The 25,865-nt window shown below is 45.4% G+C and overlaps 7 protein-coding genes across 8 annotated transcripts; 4 read left to right on the plus strand and 3 right to left on the minus strand.

Annotated features, from left to right (window-relative positions):
• Positions 1–1,765: 1,765 nt before the first annotated feature.
• Positions 1,766–3,100, minus strand: Pmar_PMAR022372 (hypothetical protein). The gene is made up of 4 exons (XM_002785577.1): positions 3,027–3,100; positions 2,481–2,544; positions 2,107–2,193; positions 1,766–1,839 (listed from the first exon to the last, which is right to left on the minus strand). Exons 1-4 carry the CDS (start codon positions 3,082–3,084, stop codon positions 1,800–1,802), a joined length of 249 nt encoding a protein of 82 aa, XP_002785623.1. The 5' UTR covers positions 3,085–3,100; the 3' UTR covers positions 1,766–1,799.
• Positions 3,101–4,283: 1,183 nt separating this feature from the next.
• Pmar_PMAR022373 (Phosphopantothenate--cysteine ligase, putative) lies at positions 4,284–5,928 on the plus strand (the record flags this gene model as incomplete). The annotated part of the gene is made up of 8 exons (XM_002785578.1): positions 4,284–4,433; positions 4,527–4,642; positions 4,681–4,787; positions 4,993–5,057; positions 5,148–5,373; positions 5,416–5,520; positions 5,594–5,693; positions 5,858–5,928. The coding sequence occupies exons 1-8, from the start codon at positions 4,315–4,317 to the stop codon at positions 5,926–5,928; spliced, it is 909 nt and encodes a 302-aa protein (XP_002785624.1). The 5' UTR covers positions 4,284–4,314.
• Positions 5,929–6,418: 490 nt separating this feature from the next.
• On the plus strand, positions 6,419–7,109 carry Pmar_PMAR022374 (hypothetical protein; the record flags this gene model as incomplete). The annotated part of the gene is made up of 2 exons (XM_002785579.1): positions 6,419–6,602; positions 6,913–7,109. 2 exons carry the CDS (start codon positions 6,419–6,421, stop codon positions 7,107–7,109), a joined length of 381 nt encoding a protein of 126 aa, XP_002785625.1.
• A 3,904-nt stretch (positions 7,110–11,013) lies between these two features.
• Positions 11,014–15,654, minus strand: Pmar_PMAR022375 (hypothetical protein). 2 transcript variants are annotated; one of them, XM_002785580.1, is made up of 15 exons: positions 15,307–15,654; positions 15,119–15,243; positions 14,967–15,028; positions 14,772–14,883; positions 14,663–14,717; positions 14,510–14,612; positions 14,050–14,139; positions 13,932–14,003; positions 13,768–13,882; positions 13,343–13,592; positions 12,974–13,104; positions 11,907–12,005; positions 11,742–11,855; positions 11,323–11,403; positions 11,014–11,276 (listed from the first exon to the last, which is right to left on the minus strand). In XM_002785580.1, exons 1-15 carry the CDS (start codon positions 15,620–15,622, stop codon positions 11,223–11,225), a joined length of 1,779 nt encoding a protein of 592 aa, XP_002785626.1. In that variant the 5' UTR covers positions 15,623–15,654; the 3' UTR covers positions 11,014–11,222. The 2 variants fall into 2 exon arrangements, with proteins under 2 accessions (XP_002785626.1, XP_002785627.1); XM_002785581.1 differs by having other exon boundaries at positions 12,974–13,080; positions 15,436–15,622.
• A 2,319-nt stretch (positions 15,655–17,973) lies between these two features.
• On the minus strand, positions 17,974–18,482 carry Pmar_PMAR022376 (hypothetical protein; the record flags this gene model as incomplete). Its single annotated transcript, XM_002785582.1, has 2 exons — positions 17,974–18,135; positions 18,180–18,482. 2 exons carry the CDS (start codon positions 18,480–18,482, stop codon positions 17,974–17,976), a joined length of 465 nt encoding a protein of 154 aa, XP_002785628.1.
• A 1,187-nt stretch (positions 18,483–19,669) lies between these two features.
• Positions 19,670–21,681, plus strand: Pmar_PMAR022377 (conserved hypothetical protein; the record flags this gene model as incomplete). The annotated part of the gene is made up of 3 exons (XM_002785583.1): positions 19,670–19,787; positions 19,842–21,569; positions 21,635–21,681. The coding sequence occupies 3 exons, from the start codon at positions 19,670–19,672 to the stop codon at positions 21,679–21,681; spliced, it is 1,893 nt and encodes a 630-aa protein (XP_002785629.1).
• Positions 21,682–22,480: 799 nt separating this feature from the next.
• On the plus strand, positions 22,481–24,967 carry Pmar_PMAR022378 (hypothetical protein; the record flags this gene model as incomplete). Its single annotated transcript, XM_002785584.1, has 2 exons — positions 22,481–23,836; positions 23,972–24,967. 2 exons carry the CDS (start codon positions 22,481–22,483, stop codon positions 24,965–24,967), a joined length of 2,352 nt encoding a protein of 783 aa, XP_002785630.1.
• Positions 24,968–25,865: the final 898 nt, after the last annotated feature.

The following is a 25,865-nucleotide window of genomic DNA, read 5'->3' on the forward strand; positions in this document are numbered from 1 at the left end:
CTCGTAGTTTACTCATATTTGACATGTATCATCTTCATGATATTATGAAACAACACCAGCATTGAATTTTCCCTTAATGGACTATATCTCTTCTCAACGGTCTTGATAGCGATCGCTTTGGGTGAGGATCTCTGGGTTGAGCAAGCATGGTGTACTATGTGACCAAGCGAACAGGAAGCTAACAACCTTCAATCCTCATCGGCTGAATACTAGCCGTTGGAACCTCCAGCATTCGAGTCTCAGTCTGATCGACGTGAAGATTCTGAGAACGGAACTGAAGACCCTGAGAAGACTTCAGCACTTCTGGCTGAGCATGGGCATCTCTTGGTGAGGCTTCTCCTACTCTGATTGACTTGCCCTTAAGACATGATGGTGGCCGAAAGGGGTCGACCCAACAGCCTGTTGGCAACAGGGGATCACCAAACTTGGTTGAACATGCCGAGAATAAAGCATCATCAGTTGAATGCCTCACTGTAATCCCGAGTAACATCTGCCAGTTCGAGCAGGCTCGGATTCGGTGACCGACCGACTGCGGGGATCAGTCCCGGACAAATATTGTTATCCTCAACGACTTCGATAGGTCTCAGTCTTTGACTTCCTGACTTCAGTAGGTCAGTGACCTATCGAAGTCAAAATCCTCAGCAGATTTAAGTCACTATTTGAACGGGTGTTTACACTGATATATATAATCGAGTGGATCGTGATGATGCCAGAGGGAGGGAAGCCAGAAACCAGAGGAGTGTGCGGATAATACCACGCAGACTTATCCGGTTCTTTGTCGCACAGGGTGATCCCCATACTGAGTGACAGGTTTAGGCGAAACCACAACATCAAGCAAACTATTTTCTGCTAGAACAATATAGCTGAAAGCACGTAGGTGGGCACCATTCACTGGTACACCGGTGACCGGCGTGGTAGCCCGCAGACGCTGCTCGTTACCCTGACTACCCATTTCGGTCTCCCGAGTTGGCAATGTTGAGATTCATTGAAATCAGAAGAAAAGTCGCACTTCTGATTCGAAGCCACGAAATTTCACCCAGTAAGGCTGTCCTGTTACGATCGCAATGATGGATGTCGCGTAGACTTCAACTAGGAGTTTGATGATCACTGTGTTGGATGAGTTTGGTGAGTTGATGAGGACTGTGCTGTCTGCAGTGAGAGCGTATGAGTTGAGGCTCATAAGTGTTTTTTTATTCGGAGTGAGCACTCCTATATCTGTGGTGGATAATTGTCATAATCAACTGTTGTTTCACGTTCAGCATATGGTGTATTATTTTAACGTACATATCCATATCTTTACGAATCAATACCGATGGCTTTAATTGATCAGCGAAGCTGTTACTGGCCACATCGGGGGGGGCACTGGCGTTAGGTTAAATTATGCCGTGCAATTTGTAGTACGTGGCAAATGTATTCTCTAGTGAACTGAGCACGATTGCCAGGCACCATCAATGACAGTCCGCCATCACGATCATTATCATAACGATATAACTTGATATACACTCAAGTAGCGTCGGTTTTTCCTTCAGACGGAGTTTTGGAGATCGATAAGTTCATGAAGCTGTTCAAGGCTAGAGATATTCAGCCAGATATGAGATGAACCATCATGCTATTCAACACGGTATCTTTGATCACTCCTCTGGTGTTATTACGAGAATATCTCGAGAGCTTCGCGGAAAACTCTGACGCTGATGTGAACCCTTGCCACTTCGCCAATCGCAATCCTCTTCCCTAGGAAAACTCCAAACAAAACAAACAACGTGGATGAGATGGACGTCAGTGTTCTGTAAATGGCCAGCTCAAGCAGTTTCTTCAACCTTCGATTGCCGGTTCTTGCGCCTAAGTAGAATAACAGTTGTATCAATATGCGCACAAGCGCAGTAGAACGATGGTTCCCTGAGTGATGAGTGAATTGTTCAACACGCAACACGAAGAGATGGCAGCAATTCATCGTTTTTTCTACAGCAGCATCTTCACGAGACAAAATTCCAAGTTCATTTCTTGAGTTCTCGAAACTTTCAACACTGGCGTGATGATAAAAAATTACGTTGCAGTATATTTTTGATTTCTTTGTTCACTAGGATTCTCCGAACCACATTCTAGTACTCGCTGGCCTTCTGCATTTGCTCCTTCACCCATCGATCTTCCTCCTGCTTGAACTCATCGATGGTGGAGGCTGGGAAAGCACCTTGCCTGAAGCAGGACCATGCGACCTATTGCCTATGAATTTTGGGAATTCGGAGTAGCAAGTACATTTCAGAGGCTTACTAAACCCACTATAGTGTAATTATAACTACCTTGTTATAAATATGAATATTATTAAATTAATATATAGTTATTATTAACATATTATTATCCTTTTATTAGATTTAAATACTAGTTTATTAGGTTAAATAACATAATACAGGAAGGGAGTTTTTTCGATACCCTTCGCAACAGATATTTCACGAGGGAGTTGTTCTATTCGCTTGTTCGCTTACCAGCGGCCACGCATCTTTTGATTCTCCAACTCCCAGCTAGGCTCCCCCGACATGAAGTAACGATCTGAAAATAAGGGAACTCATAAACGTCGTCGTGTCTTTTAGAGCGTCATAGACGAAGATGAAGTAGCTGATACTGTAAGCAAACGCGATGTTCAATGGACCCCTTTTGAGTTTCAAGAGAGCTCCCGAGAGTTTGATATTCGAAATTCTATCCTGAGAGCTCCCTTGAAGCTCATGCGAGATCAAATGAACAAGGCGAATGATTCACTCGTTGTGGCGAGTTGAATATTTTTTAGTGGTAATATAATAACAACGATCAGAGCTCAGCGACATTAGAACCTATTAAGATCGTCACCTCTAAGCTCGCTGAGTGAATGATAAAGAACGCCATGGAAAGAGATTGTTCTGTTGCTGAATTATATACGCGGGGAAAAGCACTTTATGGGGGAATTCGTTGCAAATACTCGAAATTTAATTGTTAACAGACATCGAATTTTTATTTTGTAAACAGAGGGCATGAGTCAGGCGAGTTCGTTGTTTTACTGGTTTTCTTGTCGTAAGTGTAGCCGGCCTCAAGGAGAAACTCGTGTTGCTCGATCATGGTAAAGTGCAGCTAGCAGCAGCAGTAGCAACCCGTTGAGCAATTTCGTGGCGCGCGGTCATTTTCCCAGCGCAAGTCGACGGTGCGATCGCGTTGACCTCTTGTGAGTTTCAAGGGCGCTATCAGGACCAAATTTTACAGGTGTAATACAATCCTGCGTGGGCTTTCGGAAACATAGCACAATAGGGAATAGGGTATGTCTCCTAGTGAGGCGTAGTTCACTTCACTGGCGTCTCACCCGTTTCACGTTCATGTGGAAAACGTGATATGAAGTGAGTTTAGAACACTTAGTGAATTTCACAGGAGAAAATGATCTCATATTACGTGTTTTACGCGTTATTCACTGCTGCGTGTTTCTCGCGGGAAGTGAAATTATAACTATTTTCTTCACCAGTGTTTTTCATACCATGGGTGAAACTCCAGTGTATGTTGATTATTAACCTTTTTTTTCTCAGGGTTGTCTGGTATTTTCATGCTACCAATTCGAATAATCACAAACTTGTGATGCTATAAGGCGCTTCTGCGGCTGTTGAGGTATATTTAGAGTACAGACACCGCCGAAATAATTGTTATCATGCTCAACTGTTTCTGTTGTGTCAATTCTCCAACTCTTAACATGATTGCACTCCTTAGGAAGACCGGCTTTATAACAGGCAGAGACGGAAGGAATATAGGTGATGATATTCGGTTATCGCAAAATGGAATTAGTCCCAAGTTTATCTTTATGAAGTTAGTGCCAGAGGTATTGTCATATTATTGGGCTGCTTTCACAGATCGAGTGAGATCACAAAATCAACTGCACAATTTCTTAATCAATTCCAGTGTGAAATGGCTTAGAGATTATCGAATTTCATCTTGTCCTCACTAGAACGCATCCCATGTATTACAAGAGAATTCCGTCATTTACGGTACGATGTTGCTTGCTTATTGTTGTTTATTATGCAACCTGCATATTACAAGAGAGTTCCGTCATTTACGGTACGATGTTGCTTGCTTATTGTTGTTTATTATGCAACCTGCATATTATAAGAGAGTTCCGTCATTTACGGTACGATGTTGCTTGCTTATTGTTGTTTATTAAGCAACCTGCATATTATAAGAGAGTTCCGTCATTTACGGTACGATGTTGCTTGCTTATTGTTGTTTATTATGCAACCTGCATATTATAAGAGAGTTCCGTCATTTACGGTACGATGTTGCTTGCTTATCGTTGTTTAATTTTCCTTCGTAATGGCTGACTCTGAACGTTTGTCTGAATTCGTTTCTCGAGCCGTAAAGGATCCCCAAGCTCGGCTGGTGGTCATCAGTAGTGGCGGCACTACAGTAGCGTTGGAGAGACGCACTGTGAGGTAAGTCCCCATTCGAGAGTGTTGACGGTTTTTATGGTGTGATAAACTGGGGTGATAGACAGCGCAGTTCTATTCCTCTTCCAATTTGAATAGATTTTTGGACAACTTCTCCACGGGTAACCGAGGAGCTGGGATGGTCGAGGCTTTCTTGATGAGAAACGAGCAACAATCATTTAAGAAATATTATGTAGTTTACTTTCATCGCAAAGGTGAGCTTCTTGGGTGTTCGTTGTTGATTACAAATCAGGTGGTAGTTGCGCTATGCCTTTCGTGCGACATCTGCCTGATGCTGGCCAACAGCTAGAGCTGTTGAGTCAGGGAGTTCACTCGGTTGAGTTCGACTCTTATATACAGGTGAAAACTCATCGAAAAATATGTTCGCTTCCTTGGCTGCCTCATTAATTATAGGAGCTTTTCGGATAGGAATGTACAAAAACCGTGTGTGAATTTTCAGGGAACTCCTCAAAATTATAATATTGTCATGAACACACGTACATGACTGTTTGTCAATGACTCACGTTCCTATACCGCATGGAGAGTTCGGCATCGGCGTTTTCAGGCGCACCCTTCACAAGAAGTTTTGAGGCGATATCTCCTCTCCGTCACCTTTACCAGTGTTACTGAGTAATGCAACTATAAACGCTTTCGAAAACATGTGCATGAAATTGTTCGGGACTCTCGAGTTTTGGGATACCTGCTTCGTACTGTCTGTAGGTACTTGAGCTCTCTAGAAAAGATCTCTAAAGAAGTTAGCTCACTAGGTCCGCGAGCAGCACTCGTTTTAGCAGCCGCCGTGTCGGACTTCTACGTCCCAATGGATGAGATGCCAGAGAATAAGATTCAGAGTGGAGCTCATCAAGATACTGGACTCACGTTGCGACTAAAGGCAGTGCCGAAGGTTCTGGGGCGCATCACAGGCGAATGGTGTCCGAGAGCGCTCGTAAGTTGGCGTTGTAGGTGATGGGAAGTACGGTGGTCTCAGGTGGTGTCATTCAAGTTGGAGACTGATGCTGATATACTCTTTGAGAAAGCACGTGGAGCGATTAGGAGATATGGTGTTGACGCTGTCGTTGCGAATGTTTTAGAGGTAGCAGTTGTAGGTCGCGGGTTCGATCCCCGCGTTGGGCGAGTTGTCGAGTTGAGGTTTTTATTACGTTCAGACGCGCTATCAGAAGCTTTGGATCGTTAAGGGTGGGAAACATAGCGATGATTCTGGTCATGAGTATACGGCAGAGCTTATCACCAAGCCGGACTCCGGGGGTGAGTGCATTCGACTGCCCATCCATTGGTCATAGCGCGATCATTGAAATGGCGATGACGGGCATCCGAAACAGTAACGATGATATGTTAGCGAGATCGCCATGAAGTTATGAATAGAATGTGTGTGTATCTCGTCGGTGATGGAAACATTGGTGTTTTATTAGATATTGAAGACGTGTTGGTTGAAGGTCTCGAGAGGCTTCACGATACTCATATAGATTGTTTCTCGCAGTGAACTTCTGTTGACAACTTCTGTTTCCTCCGAATTGGTCCTTGTTTTGAAGACTGGTTCGGTTCTGTTATCAGCCTAGTGAAGTGTGATACTCCTAGCGTGATGTACTGGTGATCTTGGACGACCCATTCTTCTGGCCTTGTTTCGAATCCTCGGATGTCACCGACAGGAGGGCCAAGATGTTCCCAACAATCAGGAGATGAATGGGAGTATCACCAAGTGGATTGGTACTCTCGTACTGATCCTCTTAGCTAATTATTAGCTCTCTTTAGGTACAGGCGAATGGTGCGAGATGCAAAATTGCGGAATGCGTGCCAGAGTGACTGTTTTCTCGACCTCATGCGGGAGTACGAGCGACGCCGTTGTGTGCAAGGCAACACGGCGCTGGCAGAGATTGTACCAAATCGGCTTGTGAGTCGGCGAGATCGTGAGGCACTATCTGTGTTATACGTGGCGGAGATGGACCTTTTGTTCAGGTGGTCAAGCGGCAAGCATGGAATCGTCGGAGTCTGCCGCGAGCGTGCATGTGACGGAAGCGATTAACCAGAAGAATGAGGCGATGACGATGTTGCTGAGGGACCTCCAAGAGGAGATAAGGAGTCGAGATTCCGAGCTGGCTCAGACTCGACTCGAGCTCGCGGCGAGAATAGAGGAAAACTCTAAACTAATGGCTCAAGGTATGTGTGTTCTGATATCTGAGGGCTTCGCGCTACATGACACTCTGCATATTGCATGCTTTGATCATGGATGCCGACGGAATAGACATTGTGCTGTAGACCGCCATGGCCAACCAACACCGTTCGCTTGAGCAGACGTAGTGTGATCTGGGATATGACTTGGATCCGTGAACATTTGAGTCGAATTTCTGAGCACAGTCGATGGAGGGTTCTGATTGTTGCTTCTCGCGCCGAGAGAAGCGTTCAAAGATGATATTCTCGATGCTGTTCGAAACATGGCCTCAATTGTTTTCACGATAATTTTCGTCAGGCGAATCCCTGGAGGCGGCAGTCGAATTCAAATCCAATGAGATAACGCGTATGCGGGAAGAAGTGGAAGCGTTGAATGAACAACTGGACTTTCTAAAGAAGTGCGGTTTTGGGGACGAGTGGACTCTCGTTGACTATGAGGAGGCTCAGCCTGCATCATCAACTGACCAAGGCGATGGGGAGGTTGGCGCGTCCTAGTTAGGACCTGCCGTTTCAGGTTTCAGGATATCAGAGGACCTCTCGCTCGGATTCAAAAAGCATGACGTCGGCATTATGTTGAAATTATAATTTGTACCATTGACTATTTTTGGACTTTCATGTGGTGTCGCGTCAGTGAAGCGTGAGTTGCTCTCGAAGACATGCGCTTATCGAGCTTCTTTTCATGCTATAGAGAATCTTCAAACTAGTCTCAACTGATTTGGGAAGGCGAGCGTCTGCGGATACGAACTTATAAAATGGTTTCGTGGGTTCGGATTGTGTGAACGTCGGAGCGATATACAAATCAGCGCGTTCTTACGAGCAACCCATTAGATGGGTCCCATTTGCATTACTAGAGTGACGATTGGGATTTCCGCGAAATTCCAAGTCCTTACATTTCTCGAAAATAATTTCCGAGGATATCATTTGCTGGCGACATGTAGTCAGAATCTTCGAGCGCAACAAAGCTTCCAATACATATATCTATATAGTTCACATATGGACACACTGTGGTATCGAAATCGGTCCGTGACCGATGATCATTTGCATCTCCAGACCAGGATGAGATGCCACCGGACCGCTCGTCGGACTCCGGTGGCAATCTCTTCCGCTTCCCCATAATATAGCCCTCCCTTCCCCACAAATGACTTGACTGCGTAACTCGAAGCTAGGTGAACAGAGCTATGATTTGACTCTTATAACCGACGATATGGTCGCTGACTGCTTCAACGATATGAGTGTGTGAAAATAAGCAGAACAGAAGCCCCCATCAGTAAAATAAGTTTATGCCTCCCAAGCTCGTCAGAACAATCCGAGCTCATGATTCAGAACTGTGGGAAGCATGGGACATAGAGAAAATATCGATGAGACTAGACTTTATCGTTGAATTCGTATATCTTACGTTTGACAAGGCGTTCCTTGCCACCCACAACCCCATGTATTGTTATGTCGTGGTAACTATAAAAGTTCCAGAGTTGGGTAGTAATTGATTCACCGGTAACGACGTACCTTACCGACATGTTTAGAGTATCATTTCTAAGAACTGTAGTAGTTGACCTGATGTAATGAGTTCCGCCAACTGTACTTACGAAGGCAACGCCATTGCTAATACCACCCGCATCAATCGAGCCCCCTCCGGGGACGACCACGTGAACATCCATGCGTATAGGGAAGTGCAGTGCCATACCATGCTCATGACGGATTCCACCAGACTTAGAGTATCTTGGAATCGTCAAAATCGTCCTCACTCCTATTCCATATGGTAGGCTGAGCTCCTTTTCACTCCGGCCATCCGCCCAAACACCAACATCCGAGGGCTTTCCATCCGAGAAGCCGACTCCGATCTCCACGGTAGCAAAATGATAGGGAGATAAGTTGCTGTTGCCGATGAGGCACCCACCATTTCTTTGATGAGGACCTTTCAAAATGTATAAGCAGTATGACCCATTAAGTGATCCATGAGGTCCCAAACAACGGTGAGGATTCTCTGCTTCGACTTGCAGATGCCTGGAGACTCCTATGCGATTGGGAACTGGTGGGCTAACATCAGTACTGTTCACTTTGGAGGCACCGACGTAAGCCGAGATGAAGATATGAACCAGAATAGTGAGGACAGACATGGAGAATATCTTAAATACAATTTGGCGTTTTGTGTATCCCTACCAACCTCTGGACAATCGTAAGGACATTGTTATGATGCTGAGTTTGTCATCAGGAGATGTTTTCAGCTTGCTACCAAAGTCTAATCACATCCTTATTTTACCAAAGGAAAAGATCCCAGAAGTCTCCCTCATTGCGGAGCCCTTCTGCTCTACTAAAATCGATTAACTCGCGTACTTCACGTAAAACGCTACCAATGAACAGGATTCCGCACACACTTGTACAGCATGAACTTGTCACAAACCGTACACGGATAGATCAACTGTAAGGAAATAAAGAAAGGAAGACATACAGAAATCCTGTCATAGAATCACCGTTGGAGGCGGCTACTCAGATCTTCGTAGTGTCACCTTCACGCGCGGCAACATGCGTGTTTACGTGGCCCGACAGACAGGCGTTTTCTCATAGCATCCCCGACCCAGGACGACAATCTTCTGGTCACAGAAACTTCATCGTCTAGTGCTTGTTAGCAGCCAACTGACTCATCAACTTAGGGGTGTTCTCATTGCACTCACTCGTAGGTCCGGCCCTGGAAATGTAATCAGCGCACAATCTATTTCACGCTACACGGCTATGTGTGGACTGATTCGCTCCAAATCATGCTGGAGTCAATCTTTCAAGTCGTCGATGCTAATGAGGCGAGTAGATGAGATATCAGACAATACTCACTTGCGGCCGACATGCTTGGTGGGAGTGCCAACAGCCAATATGCAAGACTCTTAATGTGAGCGTGTTGTTCATTTGAAGCATGTGTGCTTGACCGAGCTTCGATAGTTTGCCTGAGTTGTGCCTCAAGGAGTCCAGTTTCACATGAACCCAGCACTGACTGTGAATGTTTTCTGTTCAACTGATTGACTCGGAAGAAGAGCACAACACCAAATTGTAGTAAAAATACCATATTCGGCAATACAGACGATATGGCTCGTCAAACAATGGTGCATTATCCATCAAGTTCATATGGAGATCGGGGACAACAATAAAGAGAGACCAGGGGCGTAAAAACTACCAGACAATTACGACTTGCTCTGACCCTGAAGATATGGAAATTCATCATCATCATCATCATCATCATCATCATCATCATCATCATCATCACTAACATTCACGGTATGGGAGAGAAATGAGCAAATAGTCAGCGACATGTGTTGCGACGATATGAAAGTCTCTGGAAATTCTTTGTTTTTCATACACAACATATTTTCCGACACTTTACCTTCATTTTTTCCAATCCTGGTGGCGACGGTACCGGTGGGGCCCTAGCCTGCCGAGTGAAAGGAGCCTCGATTCCCTGTATCGAAGTGTCATACACTCTTCCAATGCGAACCTATCGCGAATTATCACATGTTACAAACAACAAAAACAGCGCTCACAAGCTGGCCGATTTCAGTTCGGCATTTTGGGCAACAACTGCCACCAACTGCTTCGTTGCTCGCTATGTGAACCGCACAGGACTGGCAAATTCCCGCGTGGCCGCAGGGTAAAACAACCTATCACAAACTGATATCATTCGTCAACTCTACGGCGAGGACGATGTGGAAGAATATGCACATGGTCAACTATGCGTCGTCGGTGATAATGTGAAAATTCTGGCGAAATTTTGGGAGATTGTCGTTGACTCGTATACATTTCAACCCGATTTCATATGTAAACTTCTATAGCTAGTAAGAGAACTCCCGAGCTCAGCAGAGAGGAGCAAAAATGTCATCATCAACACTGCTCGATTAGCTGACCATGTCCCCTGGATTATCCAGACACACAGAGCACGGCGCGATAGTAGTCGCCTTCACTTCGCCGTTCACAGCCACAACACCGATTACATCGTCCAAAATTATCTACAACAACACTTTTTGCAGAGACCACAATCAGCACACTCACATTGGGGTCAGGGACGGTACTCAATCTGCGTTCTCCTGATACCATATATACTCTATTCACTGACCGACATGTTTCGCATACAAAAACGTTAGCGTTGGGCCTGACGAACAACGCGATGAAAGTTTATTCGATTTACCAGTGTGGTTACTGTAGTGGTTGAACTGCGTGACAGACGTCACAAGCGACCTGATCTGAGACGATTTTTGTTTCCTTTTTCTTCGATTTCGTTCTTCTCCCACAAATTGGAGAACAAGACAGTTTACTCCCCATAACGATACTACAATCACACGTAAATTGAAAATGTCACAAACAAACAAAACACATTACAAGTTTGGGGAAAAAGTGATCATCTAAACACCTGCTATATAAGACAGGAACGTAGACCATGCGTCGGGCCTATCCATAACTGAACGAATAATTAATATGAGTACACCGCTGAGTTTTCTCTGAACGTAATATCCCCAGTGGGAGCCTCCCACAACGCCGACGTCTGCGAAAACATTGTAAATCGTTCAACACTACTTCGAAAGGGGAATCCCGTGGCGAACATATCACTGAAAAGTGTGACCAAAATCGACGTTAAGCCAGAGGGTTGGATTCGCTCGTTGTGCTCGCTTTAACATGTTCTCGAACCTAACAGAACGTTTTTACCCGAGTTAAAACGACGCAATTCAATTACAAATGCCGCTATAGCTCCCAGCGCCCTTCGGGGAGCTTCCGATTCGCTCGTACAAAACGCAAACAGCTGGAAGCAATGTACCTTGGTAAAATAACTAATAAAGATAAATTCGGACGAGTATCACACGAGACCTCACGACAATACACTATATAGTGTTTTACATTTTTGTTTTGCCACTCGTGTTTGGACATGTGGTTTCGATGAGAAATGAATAACAGAGTGTGAACAATTCTTCCCCATCGTTTTGCTTGTCAAAATGTCAGCCGAACTCAAATTTCGTGTTTTTACCCAAGTAAAAACGCTCAAATTTAGAACGGTCATCATCGCTCGATAAATCCTCTTGAAATTCTCTCAACGAAGAACCCACATTCCAACTAGAGAATGAATTTTGTGGCGCAGTGACGACGCAAAAGACTCACCATTTCCTCGTACACCTGGAACTGAAAATGAGTATCGGGGTTTTTCATTGCAGACGCCTTAGCAGAAAAACGTTCAATTTGGGGGAGGAAAATTTCCTCTTGCCCCGCTTGGATCTGTAACGAAAATATGAGAAATTTCGAGGAAAAAAATCCGAGATAGTTTACCAACATGCTAGGTAAACCGCTGAGGTCCGCGTAATAAGGCGAGACTTCCGCAGAAGTCGGACATGAATTTCCAATAGCATATTGAGCCATGCTGGATAACTGAGCAAGGAAGCGAATTCGTGGGAAAATATCCACATCTGTTGGTGACAATATGAATATTCTAAGGAAATTCTCATTTTTTTCCGTACATTTCTACCGAAATGAGCGTGTTAACTCCTTAACAGAGGAATGCAAACATATCCTCAAAAACGTATAAGTTCTGAGTATATATGTTTGCTTTTCTAAGCCCAGCTCAGGAGTTTCCAAAGCAGCATTATACGGCTCAGCGTATAGGTGTACAAAAACCAACGAAAATTTCCCTATTATCACCAACACATGCAACCAGTGGGAACCGGTGATAACATGGAAATTCTGCGGAAATTTTGGGAAAAATTCTTATTATTTTCTGTACACTTCTACCCTAATTCGTATGTAAACTCCTCTAATCATTGAGAAAACTCCTAAACTCAGCTGAGGAAAGCGAATATATGCCGACGACTTGATAATAATACAGCTATAGCCCTATAAGAGCAAGCTACCAATACATAGAAATCGAAATGCCGACCACTCCTATACATCGCTCGCCATAGCTCTGTAACGATTCGTGATCGATAATTACTACACATATTGGAGTTTCACCACCCGTTTTACGTGAAGCGATATTCGCGATACGCATAGTCGTGAAATATATTTTTCACTAGTGTTTTTCATATCACTGGGGTGAAACTCCATCGATAAATTTCTTACTCTCAAACCTCGAAATGTTCGAGCTTCCACATTCCTAATCGTCGAATTAGCCAAGATACGGCATTTTCTTGTTTTGGACTACCAAAATCAACACACTGGCCTTCCAAGACCGTGATATGAAAAACACTAGCAGAAAACGTAATGCACGACTATTGCATATCACCGCGAATATCACGTTTTTTACCAAGTTCTACGACGCCACTTCACATATAACGGGTTGTGAAACTCCATTGTATATCCATCCTCCAACACTGATCGACGTGCATTCCCCCTACAATTACCAGATCGCGCTGTACATAGTCAACGCATTCTCTCCTCTCTGCTGCTGCTGCTGCTGGTGATACCGCGAACTTCGGGGGTGTGTTCGCCTCAGTAGCCGCGTCAACTTCTGCATTTTTCACTTCCTCGTCCACTGACGTTATATTCTTAATTCGAAGGGAATTCCATATTATTGATGTTTGTGAATATTATTGGTCATAGAAATCTCCTATCAATGGAGTTTCACGACAGTGATATAAAAAACACTGGTGAATTACATATTCCACGACACCGCCAATATCGCGTTTTTCACCGAGTTTTACACCGCTTTGGTAAAACCGACAAAACTCCACCATAACCATATTATTATAATTAATATCAGGTATCCCTACCACTTTTCTCCCTAGCAGGTTTGGAGCTCTCAGATTCCTTAGATTCCCCAACTGCGTCACTCGAGGTGCCAATATCGTCTCCAAGTCCGCCGGTCATTTCCTCCTCATTTTTCTTTTTCTCAGTGCCTTTGTCGGCGTTCGAAGACTTCCGTTCATCCGTAGAGGAACTAAACTCGTCGGAAAAGTCGTCGACTCGGTCGGCTAAATCGGTGATGGGAGAAATCAGGCAAACACTGCTGGGCAGCGCAATCTGAATAAACATGACAAATCCTCCAACATGGAAATGATGCGAAAATGTTGGGAGATTTTATTCTAAATTCTAAATTCTACCATAATTCGTACGTAAACTTCTATAATCAGTGAGGAAACTCCTGAGCTGAGCTGAGAGGACCGAACATATACTCCTCCAATATACTTCCTCCTACCCCTTCGTTTCTGAGCGCTATGAGTGCCAACATGACCATCCCCGCACCGAGAGAGTCGCCAGCGACTGCGATTGCACCAGGGTCAACTCCTATGGTTTCTATAAGATGCTTATACCTGAAAAACATCGCGTAATTTTTCGCAAAAATCAGCTACGCATTTTTACACAGTCTTTATATAAGAAACTCCTTCGTGAAATGACGTCGCTGGTGGCAAAGAGTCGTTAGTGATGCAACACCTAGAACGATGTTGAAAAAATACTAATAGGTGGAGGTTGCACTCACACTACAGCTTCGGCTCGTTTGGCTAGGAGGTAGCACATGTAGCGATGAACTCCTTTTCCCCATACGCAAAATGGTGTGCCAGGGACGTACCTGCACTATACCTTTTTCTATAATTTTATATCTACGTTTTGAGTCATTTTTACATTCTGCATCCTATGATTTTCGAGCCTTCCTAATTCTTTATGAGAATATCACATTGATGGAGTTTCACCCGTTTCATGTGAAGTGGAGTAATACTCATTTAAAAATGCGCTATACACAATGAACCATAACACTGGAATATCACGACCATGATATGAAAAACACTAGTGGAAAATATATTTTACGACTACTGCATATCACGACTGAGTATAACGCCACTTCACGTAAAACGGGTGAAAATTTAATATATATCAACTGCTATTTATGTGCAACTACATTATCGTTTTAAGTACGCGGAAAAGGGGAGATTGCAACTTACAAGATGACCGGGTTTTCCTTCAATACACTAATGCTGGGTCCTATCTTCTGCACTGCTAGCTCCGGCGGCCTCAACGGTGTGATCTCATTCGGCCATATCCACGCTGTGATGGAATCCAATAAAACGATCAGAAACCACTAGGATAATAATTACTCAATTTTAGAGCTTCCTCCTGCCCGTCGATGCGAAGGGACTGAGCGAAGCGAAACTGAAGGGAATTTCGATGCGAGATGGTAGCAGAAATATATAGTGTGGTTTTTACCACTCCTTTTGGGAGCATACTGTTTGGTAACGGTTTTTCTGCCAGCTTCCTCACACGCTCAACGCTCATGCCAGAAAGGTGCTTTCCCACAGAGTGCAAAGCACCGATATACCTGTAAAAATGACGTCCCTGAGGATCGAACCCGCGAGATAGATCAAATTAGAAAGGGGATATAACGATGATGATGATTCCTACGATTCCATATTGGAGTTCCACGACTTCCTTTTGGAATGACCTAGCAAACGACGCAGAGGCACCTACAGAAGCTCCAAAAATGACAACCGTGGGATCCGAACCAGGGATGGACAATTGACAACCAACATTCATATCGAACTTAGCTATTTCACCTTCAACATCGCCCCAGCAGCTCTAGGGCCGATTGTTGTCGCCCGCATAGCCTCGCTCCAAGAACTTTGAGTCTTCAAAGGCTTCCCTCCTCCCAATGTGCAGATACTCGCATCCGAAGACGGACCTGAACCACGAGAAAAAATCAATTCCACTGAAAATGGGCGGAGCGATGCGCTATTTTTCCTACCATAAACACTAACATCCCCAACTCCTACGTCCACAGTAGCCGAGCTGGTTGATGACACCGACGCGCTCAGTGAAGGCGCACCCCCAACTACTGATCGGTCCTCACCCTGGGGCAAACTCGGGGAACTACAAGTTGCTGACATCTGGACTCGAGCGGTCTTGCTAGGCAACATATTCTCCATTTTCACATCGGACCATTTCGGGCTGCTAGTACCGCAACTCCCATTCTCCTCTGGTACGTCTCCCATGAACTCAGCAACAGCAGTGATATCGTCTTGAGCGCCCGGGCAGGAGCCACCGGGAGCGGCCTTCGACATTGAGATTGGTAGAAATGGTTGAATAAATAACTGACAGCTTTCAGTACAGTTCGCTCCCCTCGGAAACAATTTGGTAATATCCTCACTAATATTACAATAGAGTTTCACCCTAGTGATATGGAAAACACTAGTGAAAATATATATCACGGCTACTGAATATCACCGCGAATATCGCGTTTTTCACCGAGTTTTACGCCACTCCACCTAAAACCGGTGAAGCTTTATTGATAATAGAAAACAACAATAATTTTCATATTATCACCAACACATGTGCATATTTTCCAGAGAGATCACAGCATGAGTTCTGCCGCTCAAAGACAAGTGTGTGTCGGTCCAACGCCGCTGCCACCGCTTTGCTTCCCTTGGGTTGGCCCAAACGCTACCATCACGGGTAGGCCAGAACAAGTCGCACTAGAAATTGTAGTAAACTCAATGTGGATTTACCGATCGTCGCCGAACTGGGTATTCAACACGGATCATATTGCCTCGAACTTGTTTTACACACCGCACCAATTGATACTTACAGATCAACTTCCTCAAAAATGAGGCGGAGCGAAGCAGAACCGCAGACTGCCCTCAGAGGCTTTACTATTCGAACGTAGCTTCCCGCAGACAAATATTTCATACCACAATTCGGGTACTTACACAACATGCAACATCGAGAGTGAGAGCAATAGGTCTCACTTGACAAAGCCACTGGAGAAACGACAGATTCTCCTTCTGCACACATTCAGTGTGGGAGAGTATGCACATGGTCAACTACGTGCGTTGGTGACAATATCAAAATTCTGGGAGGAAATCTATACAATAATTTCTGTACACTTCTACCCGAATCAACATGCAAACTTCCGACCGAAGACAAAAACGGCTCCAATTTCTCCACTTTCCAATACAATTTCCGTTCATACTCGTGTAAATCAGCACCAGTCTCCAGAGTTCGATAACAATGGGGAGAATGCTGCCAATGTACATGGGAAATTGATTGAAGAATGTGTTCCCAGCCATACGTGGAAAATTCAAATTGAGCTCCCCAAGGGACCATTATAGATTTCTGGATGATTGAATCATGGGAATCATCATGATACCCTGATCAGCACTCCGCTATAACAACCAGAGCCGTGGTCAGGATTTTCGTAGGAGGTGAGGCCCTAGACAAAAGCAGCGGCTGCGGGCCCCCCCCCCCACCATCAGCACTGGTGATATGCTCTGATACTTCCATCCTAAACTTCAACACAACAGATCAGTACAGAATGTACGATTCGTTACTAATAACGGCTTCTCGGCAACTATAATTCTATATCATAGTCATGAAAACGATGCTAATCGGCTCATCCAGTGTTGGAGTGTATGTTGCATCTCATCACTTCACAACTCTACATATGAATTCGGGTAGAAGTCAACAGAAACAAATAATAATTTCTTCCAAAATTTGCATAAAATTTTCATAGTTCAACATATGCATATTCTTCCACCACGATAAAAGTTGTATCGCATTGAGGCCGTTCCGAGCGGCCTTCATCCTGACGTTCCCGCATTTCTTAAGAACCACTTGCACGCGCGGAACAGTGAAGATTCTCCAAGGTACCCCCTCAGCCAGTACCTCGACAACAGCTTGTTCTCGTATTGTGATGAACGACGGGAAGAAAACAACATAAACGTGTAGTATTGGAGTATACCCGTCAATTTGATATGCAAATATGGAGTGAGCGCCAATTTGGAGAATATTAAACAAGTTCTCGCTATCACACTCCCCAAACGAGCACTCAGATGAGAGAATCGCATTACATTAGGTTGGCCGTCTGACATGAATGTAAGATACCGCATCATGATTCTAGTCAGATTTTATCCCTCTAACGATTCTGTCTCCAACCTGTGCTGATCATCGGCGGCGGCCATGATGAATGAGAACACAATTCCACTAAGAGTGTGGATGCAGAGTAAAATGTTAGGTTATTATCACATGCAACAGTTTCACTCTTAGGCGACCTAGTATAAGTACGGATCTTCACAGTGAGAAATGGCGAGGACAAACCGACGAATACCCAGCACAAAGACGCCTCAATTGAACCTCTTTTGTAATACAAAACGATACTATCGTGCGCAGCGACTCCTAAGATTCCCCTTCAGATCGTAAAACCAAGATGCACACCCGCGATTAGCATCGTGATAGCCCCGAGAACTAAACTTCTATTGGAGAGTGAGGAGAAGACTAGTGAGTGTGTGGAAGCACAAGATCCGGATTTAAGAGGGCTTGTTCAAAGGCCTCTATCTCCGGATCTGTCCACGCACGCGGCGGTGGTGGGATCAGCGGATTAACGACGGGTGGCCGATACTCACCTGTAATGCAACCATCATCTCCTTTGTTTAGCAGGGAATAACTCACCACTGCTGTAGTCAGACTCGTACTCAGGGGCGGAGGCGGGAGGGGCGGTGGCAGCAGGGGCGGTGGGGGCAGGGGTCTTGGCTTGAGAGGGGGCGGGGTGAGGAGGAGGAGAGGAGGAGGTTTTACGACGCTGAAGAGAAAAAGATGATAATAAAACTGAATTCGAAAGCTTACGGTGAAATATTGAACTATCGTCTTCTCAGGCGTACGTCGCCGTACGCCGTCAATAAGCGGATAAAGTCTTCCCTTCTGGTGACGATCCTTCAATGCACTCGTCCGGTCCTCCCCTCTCGCCAACTGGCATGCCAGTTGGTGATCGCGCCACTCCTGGCGCGATCGAGGGGAGAGTAGCCCACTATCATCAACTTGGTCGTCAACATCGACACTGGTAGTAGTAGATGGCCCAGCGGTAGACAGGCCGGTAGTGTAAACGATGATGTTCACCGTACTGCCGTTGAAGCTGAGGGTAAAGGACATTTGCAAGGGATTACAAAGGGACTACAAAGGGACTAGAGAAAGAGCGGAGGCTAACGACTACAAAGAACAAAGCGATTGATTGACGAGTGATTAATGAATGAGTGATCGATAACGGGCGTAGCGCGACAGCGGTATCATGAAACGTCCCGTATCCTGTGTACTGCGTCTCCGGTCTTGTGTGCTCGCACGCGGAATCTTCGCAGTGCGGCGTCAAGTTCCAATAGTGCATGAAGGGTGCTCTGCCACCGAGCACCTCGTTTCATCAGGTGCTCGCCAGGCTGTGCGGATCGAACCCAGGACCAACGGTTAGCTAGACCGTTGCTCTCCCGGGCACTCAATTGAGTCGATAACAGAGGTCGGAATCGAGACCCGAGAACTCGAGATTCTCGATCTCGTCTCGATCTCGAAGAGTTTCGAGACGAGATCGAGAGGTTTTCTCAGGAATCAAGATCGAGACGAGAATCGAACGAGTTCTCGAACTTCTCGAACTTTTGTATGCGTTGGTAGGCATGGTTTGAGCCGGAGGTCAGGAATATCGATATAACACCACTTTGATCTTAAATGACCCACATTGAATGACTATTCTTATTTCCATAAGATAGAATCTTTATGCTCAGCAAAAAAGCTTCCCACTGCGTGCCGGTTGTGCGGAAAGGTTTGTTCTCGCCAATGCGGCAGATCCTTCTGAAATCGTGTGCCGGTAACGGCATTCTTATAGATATAATTGATGGAAAGTTATTGTGATTTTGTGTGTGTGTCTCCAGTCTCCATAATTGTGTCCTAGCGTCAAGCTAGTGGACTCCGGTTCATAATTAATTTATTGCTGTGGTTGTTATTGTTGCGGTTATTCCCGACAACATTGAAGTTGCGTAAAGCTCTATTGTGGTATCTACTTGGTCATCAAGTTTATCACTAAGAACCTTTGTATACTTCGACGGTTGAGAGTCTTGAGTTGTATTATAACCGTCATATTCTACCGGGATCTAAACTGACCAATGTCAACGACGCCAGTTTTGCCATCTCAAACTGTTGATGATGAACAGCTTCTACGTTTAGCTGAGAGGGTAGCTGCTCTCAGACTAAATAGTGATGTGGGTAGTCTAAGAGACCTTCCGATTCAAGGACGAACTCAGTCATGCTTCTCATTTATCAGAAGTATTTTTTCTAATCGTAGTCATGTAACTACGATGCCTCATCGAGCAGTTGTACGTCCTCTTGGAACGACTCAGAGTGATCCTGGTGTGGTAGAGAAGAAGCTTCAATCAGTTGGTTTCCTCGATTCTCTACCTAATGACGATCTTTTTGGTAGTGCTATTCATGATCAAATGATGGGTTGAAAGAATGATTTCGGTGTCTCAGCGGTTGATCTAGAACGTATTCATGATGCTTCTTTCAAGCGGGCTAAGGACAGTCAACTACCCTCTGGTGGTGCTTACATGGGTCATGTTGATAGTAGGTCGATAGATATGTTTCTCCAAGCGGTTAAGCGTGCTCCCGGTTGGTCTGTTGGTGTGATGCCGGAACTATTTCAAGCTTATTATTTGGAGTTCTGTCTTGATGCCTCGGTTCGTGGAGTTATTACTGGCATTGTCGATAAGGAGTTGAAGGAGCGAGGTCTCAAGGGTTATTATGCCCTCAGTGCTCGTGCGGCGTGTATTGAGTCTGCTCTGAGAGCGAGATTTGAGTCTATTAATTCTCACCGTATCCTGGCCGATCGATGGGAGAGCTTACGGTGGAATATTGCTGATGATTTTGAGAAGTTTTATCTTGAATTTCAAGAGGTACGAGACTCTTACTCTCGTCAACGCCAGCAAGAACTTCAAGGCGCGGATGTTGTAGAACGACTCTTTGGTGCTCTGACGAAGGAGTTGGCTGATCGGCTTATCAGACAGTATGGTGGGAGCCCTTCGGAGAAGCAAATATTAGAGTTTTGCCGCCGTGAGAATATGATACTGACACGTAATCGTGCCTTGAAGAATGGTTCGGCACGCAGTGGTACAAAACCTAATGTCAATTCTGTTCGAATTGAGGATGAGGTTGATATCGAGGAGCGTTGTGATAATCTTTTTGCTATGCCAGTGGAGCAGACCACCACCTCAACACAAACCAGCAATCGCCTCTTTGTGTCTAACCTTGCTTTCACTGCCTCTGAGCGTGATCTTCTCGGTGCTTTCCGAAGTGTGCTTAAAGTGTCTGGTGCGATTCCTCGTGGTATTAGACTCTTCAAGGATGGTCGTAATGGGAGAAGTCGTGGTATTGGTCTTATCGAGTTTGACACTCCAGATGCTGCTTCTAAGGCCCTAGGTGTTGTTGATGGCCAACAAGTTCTGGGAAGGAAGGTGAGAGCTCGCCGTGATAGGGGACCTTCGACTTCGTCCTCTACCCCGACTGTGAATGCTCCATCCGGTCCTTCAAAGGTAGTTGCGTCCGAACCATCTCCTGGTACTAAGCGTCGTCGAATAGATGATAGTCCAGAAGCTGAGGTTATTGCTGAAGGTTCTGGTCAATCCGTAGACGTTAATTGTGTACAACATGAGGATCATGGTAGTGGTGTCCAGAACCTTGAGGATGTGGCTACTTCTGAGACTCGGTTGTCTGATTCTGTTCCAGTGATTAATGAAAATAGTACTCTTTGTGCTGTTGTTGAAACTCTTCACTTTGATGATATCGACCATGAAAAGGTCGATGTGGAAGTGGAGCTTAATGGACTTGTCCAAGATTCGGGGTCAGATAAACGTTTAACTATGGTGACCTCGTTGGTGTCAGTGAAGACTGCTAAAAATGTCTGTAATTCGGTTGCTTGGTTGCTAGATAGTGGTTGTGCCCTTCATCTGATTGATAAGGAGACTCATCCTTGGTTATGCGATGCCCGGTCAGTACGCCTTCCGAAACCAGTTCGTTTAATATTTGCTAATGGTACATCGCAGTTCGTAGAGGAGGCTAAGCTTGTTGCCTTTGTTTGTGGTGATCGTCGTTATTATACGCATGTACTTGTTGTTGAAGGTCTAACTGTTAGTGGCATTTTATCGGTACACCAACTTGTTACTGATTTTGGAACTGTTGCTTGGCATTTGGGTGATGATAATGGTGAGGTGTTGAGGCTTGGGCCACATGTTGTTCTTCGACCTCATTCTGTTTCTGGTTCCTGTCAGCTAAGTTCTACGCCGATATCGTCTCCCCCACTTGTGGAGGTTTTTAGTATGTCGGCTAAATGTGATACCACCGGTGATATGGCGACATCGGCTCTGGATCCGGTATTGCCTGGGAAGGCGGACTTTCTCATTAATGATATTGATCGCCCACCAGACTTAATGACTCCATCCCCTGGTGAGTCTGAATCGGTAGAGTATTCACGTTTAAAAGTAGACTATGTTCAAGATGATAGTGGTGGGACTCGTGCTCGTGTTGGCCTTCCATGGTTGAGCGAAGATCGTCCTGACTGTAATACGCCAGGCCTTCAGAGCTCGGTAGCAGCGGCTCGTGATCGTGTGACTTGTAAGAAGCTTGCCACCCTTGGACAAGAGTGGCTTTGCCGACTTTCATCAGAGCTTGAAGATATGGTCTCTCAGGGCCATATCCGACCACTCACAAAAGACGAATTGTTGATGAATCCTCCTATTATGAGTGCAGTGGTGGTACTTCGTCCAGGACATCCCACACAACCACTACGGGTAACTATTGATGCTCGACCTTTGAATCGGTATTTGGGTTCTGGAGATACGTCTACGTTGAGTCAGGCACTGCAAAAAGTATTGTTGCGATGGCGGTTAGCACCATACGTTTCTTGGGACGATGTGGCTCGTGCCTTTCTTCAAGTAAAGTTGTGGTCACACGGTGCTGCATACTTGAATTTTAGAATAAATAATGTGGCATTTAGATGCCTTCGTCTCCCGTTTGGTCTCATATGTAGTCCAGCCATATTATCGGCTGTGCTGGTGGATGCTGGTATTGTACTCAATAACCTTACGGGTAGTACATTAAGTGCTTTCTGTGCTTATATGGATGATCTGCTATATACTGGCTGGTCACCAGATACGATGTTGGAGCGTCGAAGTACCGGTCGTAAGGTTTTGGCAGAGAAGTATAGTATGGAGTGTCAACCGAGTAAATCAATACTTGGATATGATCCAGAGTATCATTTAACTCAGTCTCAGACAGCACCCTCAATAAGTTCTACTAAACCGGTGAAGGTTTTGGGCTATCAATGGAACCTTACTGATGACACTCTTTCGGTGGTACTTCCTGATGTTAGTGAACGCCCTCTTAGGACTAGACGTGACTGTTTTCAGACCTTGGGTCGATATTTTGATCCACTTGGTATCCACATCGAGGCAGCGGCGAGGGAAAGATGGCTCCTCCGACAAGTAGCTCAGCTGACCTCTACGTGGGATTCTGTTGATGTCCCAGTTGAGGTAGCTGAAAGTATTCGAGCATTTTTTAATAGTGAACTTCCACCTCAGCCTCGTTTTACTGATATCCGCTCCGGCATTGTAATCTTCTGTGATGCGGCTGGGACAGGTTGTATCTGTGCCGATGCAAGAGCGATTTCGACTGGTAGGAGAATTGTTGCACGTCAACGTACTCTGAACCCCTCATGGACTATTGCTCGTTTAGAGCTCTGCGGGTTGCTTTTTGCTGCGGAACTTCTAGCCGTTCTTCTCGAAGAGATTGATGTAGTAACGAATGACGGTTATGAAGTTGGACCATTGTGGATTTTGACCGATTCTCAGCTTAATGCGTGGAGGCTCCGTCGATCCCCTAAGCTTGATGAGAAGTATCTGCCGAAGTTTGAGCTCCGGCGTATGATGAGGCTGCGCAAGCTACTCTCTGATCTATCTCATAAATGCCATCATAATATTCATATTGGTAGCATTTCGGGGGCGGAGAATCCTGCGGATAATGGAACGCGTCCAGGTATGATAGATGTTCCAGTTAGGATGATGCCTTTATCTGGAATGAATATTGAGCTCACTCTGAGTAAGGTCAAGGTGGTCTCTACTTTCTCTCCCACCCCCACCTTGGGCTATGATGAGGTTGAGGATGAGTTGGATGTCGTCCTGTCTTCGGCTGATGTACCAGCTAATGCTGTGTTGGATCTGCAGAAAGATATTCCTTCCCTGGAACCTAGCGAAGGTCTTCGCCAGCTGTTACTGGATGCTCAGACCGCCGATCCTCAGTTACGGGATATTCTCAAGAAGCTCAGAGCTGCTGATGGTGTTATTGACGGTTATGAGCTGAATAATGGCCTCATCTATCGCACGTGTAGTGTTGCTCTAGATGATTCGAATAGAGGTTCATGTATTTGTTGTCAAATTGTGGTTCCTGAGGTTCGTCGAGATCTTCAGCTTCTTGTGGTTAAATGGGTACATGATAAACATCGAGGTCATCCAGGTCGTACTACTCTCACCAGATGGGTCTCGCGCAGTTACTACTGGAAAAGACTCGATCGGACAGTGAGGGTGTTGAATAGAGAATGTGAAGGTTGTCAGGCGAGGAGGATTGCTGAGAACAGACGTCGAGCACAGTCGTCGCGACCCCCTGGTTGCTCTGTGAAATATGAGCCGTTTGCGATAGCTTATTTCGATGTGATGGGTCCCTACCAGCTCTCTAAGGAGGAAGATGGTGACCCTAAGAAGGTGTATGTATTTACCCTCTCTTGTCATTCATCCAAGTTTGTGAAGTGTGAGCCTGCTTACAGTAAGTCGGGAGTGGATGCAGCTAGAGCCTTACTTCGACTACTAGCAGATGAGGGTCCGTCAAGAGTATTAATGGTTGACCAAGGCTTGAATGTGCCGGAGGTTCTGGCAGCTGCTGACGAATGGGATGTGACCGTAATAGCTGCCCCACCTCGTGGAGAAGAGTTGAGAGGATGGGGTGAACGGGCTCATAGAGATGTGCATGCTATTATTCGTGGATGTTTATGGGATCTGGCTGCTGACCATAAACTTCCTTTAGAAGATGAGTTCTTACGTATACTCAATAGAGCGGTCACTATTGTTAATATGACTCCTTATGTTGATGGCTCACCACTTTGCCCTTTCCTTGTCTGTCGAGGACATAGTAGGATGATTGGTGATATTGATGCCAAGAAGGAGGCTGAAGATATTCGAAAGGCTATATTTGATGGTCTGGAACCTCCCAGTTGGTGGACTGAAGAGCTTGCACAGCTATATCGAGAACGACAAGGAGAAGGCCGTACAGTTTTGTTGAAAGAGCTTGCTGATGTATGGTGGTTACGTAGGCGTAATGTTCGAGAGAGGTTGATGAGTCGTGTTAAGAGACATGCTGGACGAGACCTTACTGAGGGTGAAAAGGTCTATCGTTGGCGTCCCATGCTAGGCAGATTTGGAAAGCTCAACACTGGTTGGTCTCCAGCGGTGTTGGTTAAGAAGATGAGCAATAGTGTTTGTAAAGTGCGTTTGCCTGATGGCAAGGAAGTCAACGAGAGCGTGCTTAACCTTCGTCCGGCGGGAGTGTGCCGGTAACGGCATTCTTATAGATATAATTGATGGAAAGTTATTGTGATTTTGTGTGTGTGTCTCCAGTCTCCATAATTGTGTCCTAGCGTCAAGCTAGTGGACTCCGGTTCATAATTAATTTATTGCTGTGGTTGTTATTGTTGCGGTTATTCCCGACAACATTGAAGTTGCGTAAAGCTCTATTGTGGTATCTACTTGGTCATCAAGTTTATCACTAAGAACCTTTGTATACTTCGACGGTTGAGAGTCTTGAGTTGTATTATAACCGTCATAATCGGTTCCAGGCGTTTTCTAGATTTCGGATCGGGTATTCTTCGGAATAATTTCTTCCTGCCCTCCAACAAAGGCGCAAACCTCGCTGCATCTAGCTATTTACCCCCTCGGGGCCTGCCTTGCTTCCAGTCAGCGAATGAGAACTTTCTCTTTTTGGCGACCGGGCTCTTAGGACCATCCCCAGCATGATCAGTCACCACAGCACTGCCTTCAATGGAGCTTGACGACGATTCGATTCGTAAAGAGCCGCTCGTCGAAGTCACTTTACAGACTGAATCAGAGGGAGAGACGAATTACGAGCAGACTCAACCCGGATAGTGAAAACACTTTCATATGTTTTGGAAATTTGGCGAGTTCGGCCACACCGGCAAAGGCGCGCTCGCCCGATTCGAGAATCGAGAACGAGATCGAGATGACGAGAAAACCCTCCGAGATCCCACGATCGAGAATTAGTGACGCGGAACATACATCGAGACGAGATCGAGATATCTCGAAGCAGCTTTTTCCGACCTCTGGTCGATAATTTCATTTTCGTTTGAACTGCGTGGGTCCCCTATTATCTACTATCCCAGAAAGCCACCTCCTCGTCCCCTCAACCACCATCATCCCCTATAAATGCTCTAACAAGGAT

Source organism: Perkinsus marinus, assembly GCF_000006405.1.
Source record: "Perkinsus marinus ATCC 50983 genomic scaffold scf_1104296932410, whole genome shotgun sequence".
Lineage (NCBI taxonomy): Eukaryota > Perkinsozoa > Perkinsida > Perkinsidae > Perkinsus > Perkinsus marinus.

Bases quoted from the DNA above. Each gene is read 5' to 3' on its own strand.
- Pmar_PMAR022372 (XM_002785577.1), bottom strand. From the start codon at position 3,084: ATGATCGAGCAACACGAGTTTCTCCTTGAGGCCGGCTACACTTACGAC. The intron at 2,545-3,026 runs GTAAAACAACGA...CCTTATTTTCAG, and splicing joins CACTTACGACAAGAAAACCA to ATCGTTACTTCATGTCGGGG. The intron at 1,840-2,106 runs GTACTAGAATGT...TATTCTACTTAG, and splicing joins CAAATGCAGAAGGCCAGCGA to GCGCAAGAACCGGCAATCGA.
- Pmar_PMAR022375 (XM_002785580.1), bottom strand. From the start codon at position 15,622: ATGTCGAAGGCCGCTCCCGGTGGCTCCTGCCCGGGCGCTCAAGACGAT. The intron at 14,004-14,049 runs GTGAGTGCAACC...ACATCGTTCTAG, and splicing joins AAACGAGCCGAAGCTGTAGT to GTGTTGCATCACTAACGACT. The intron at 13,105-13,342 runs GTAGGGATACCT...ATATAACGTCAG, and splicing joins ACCTGCTAGGGAGAAAAGTG to TGGACGAGGAAGTGAAAAAT.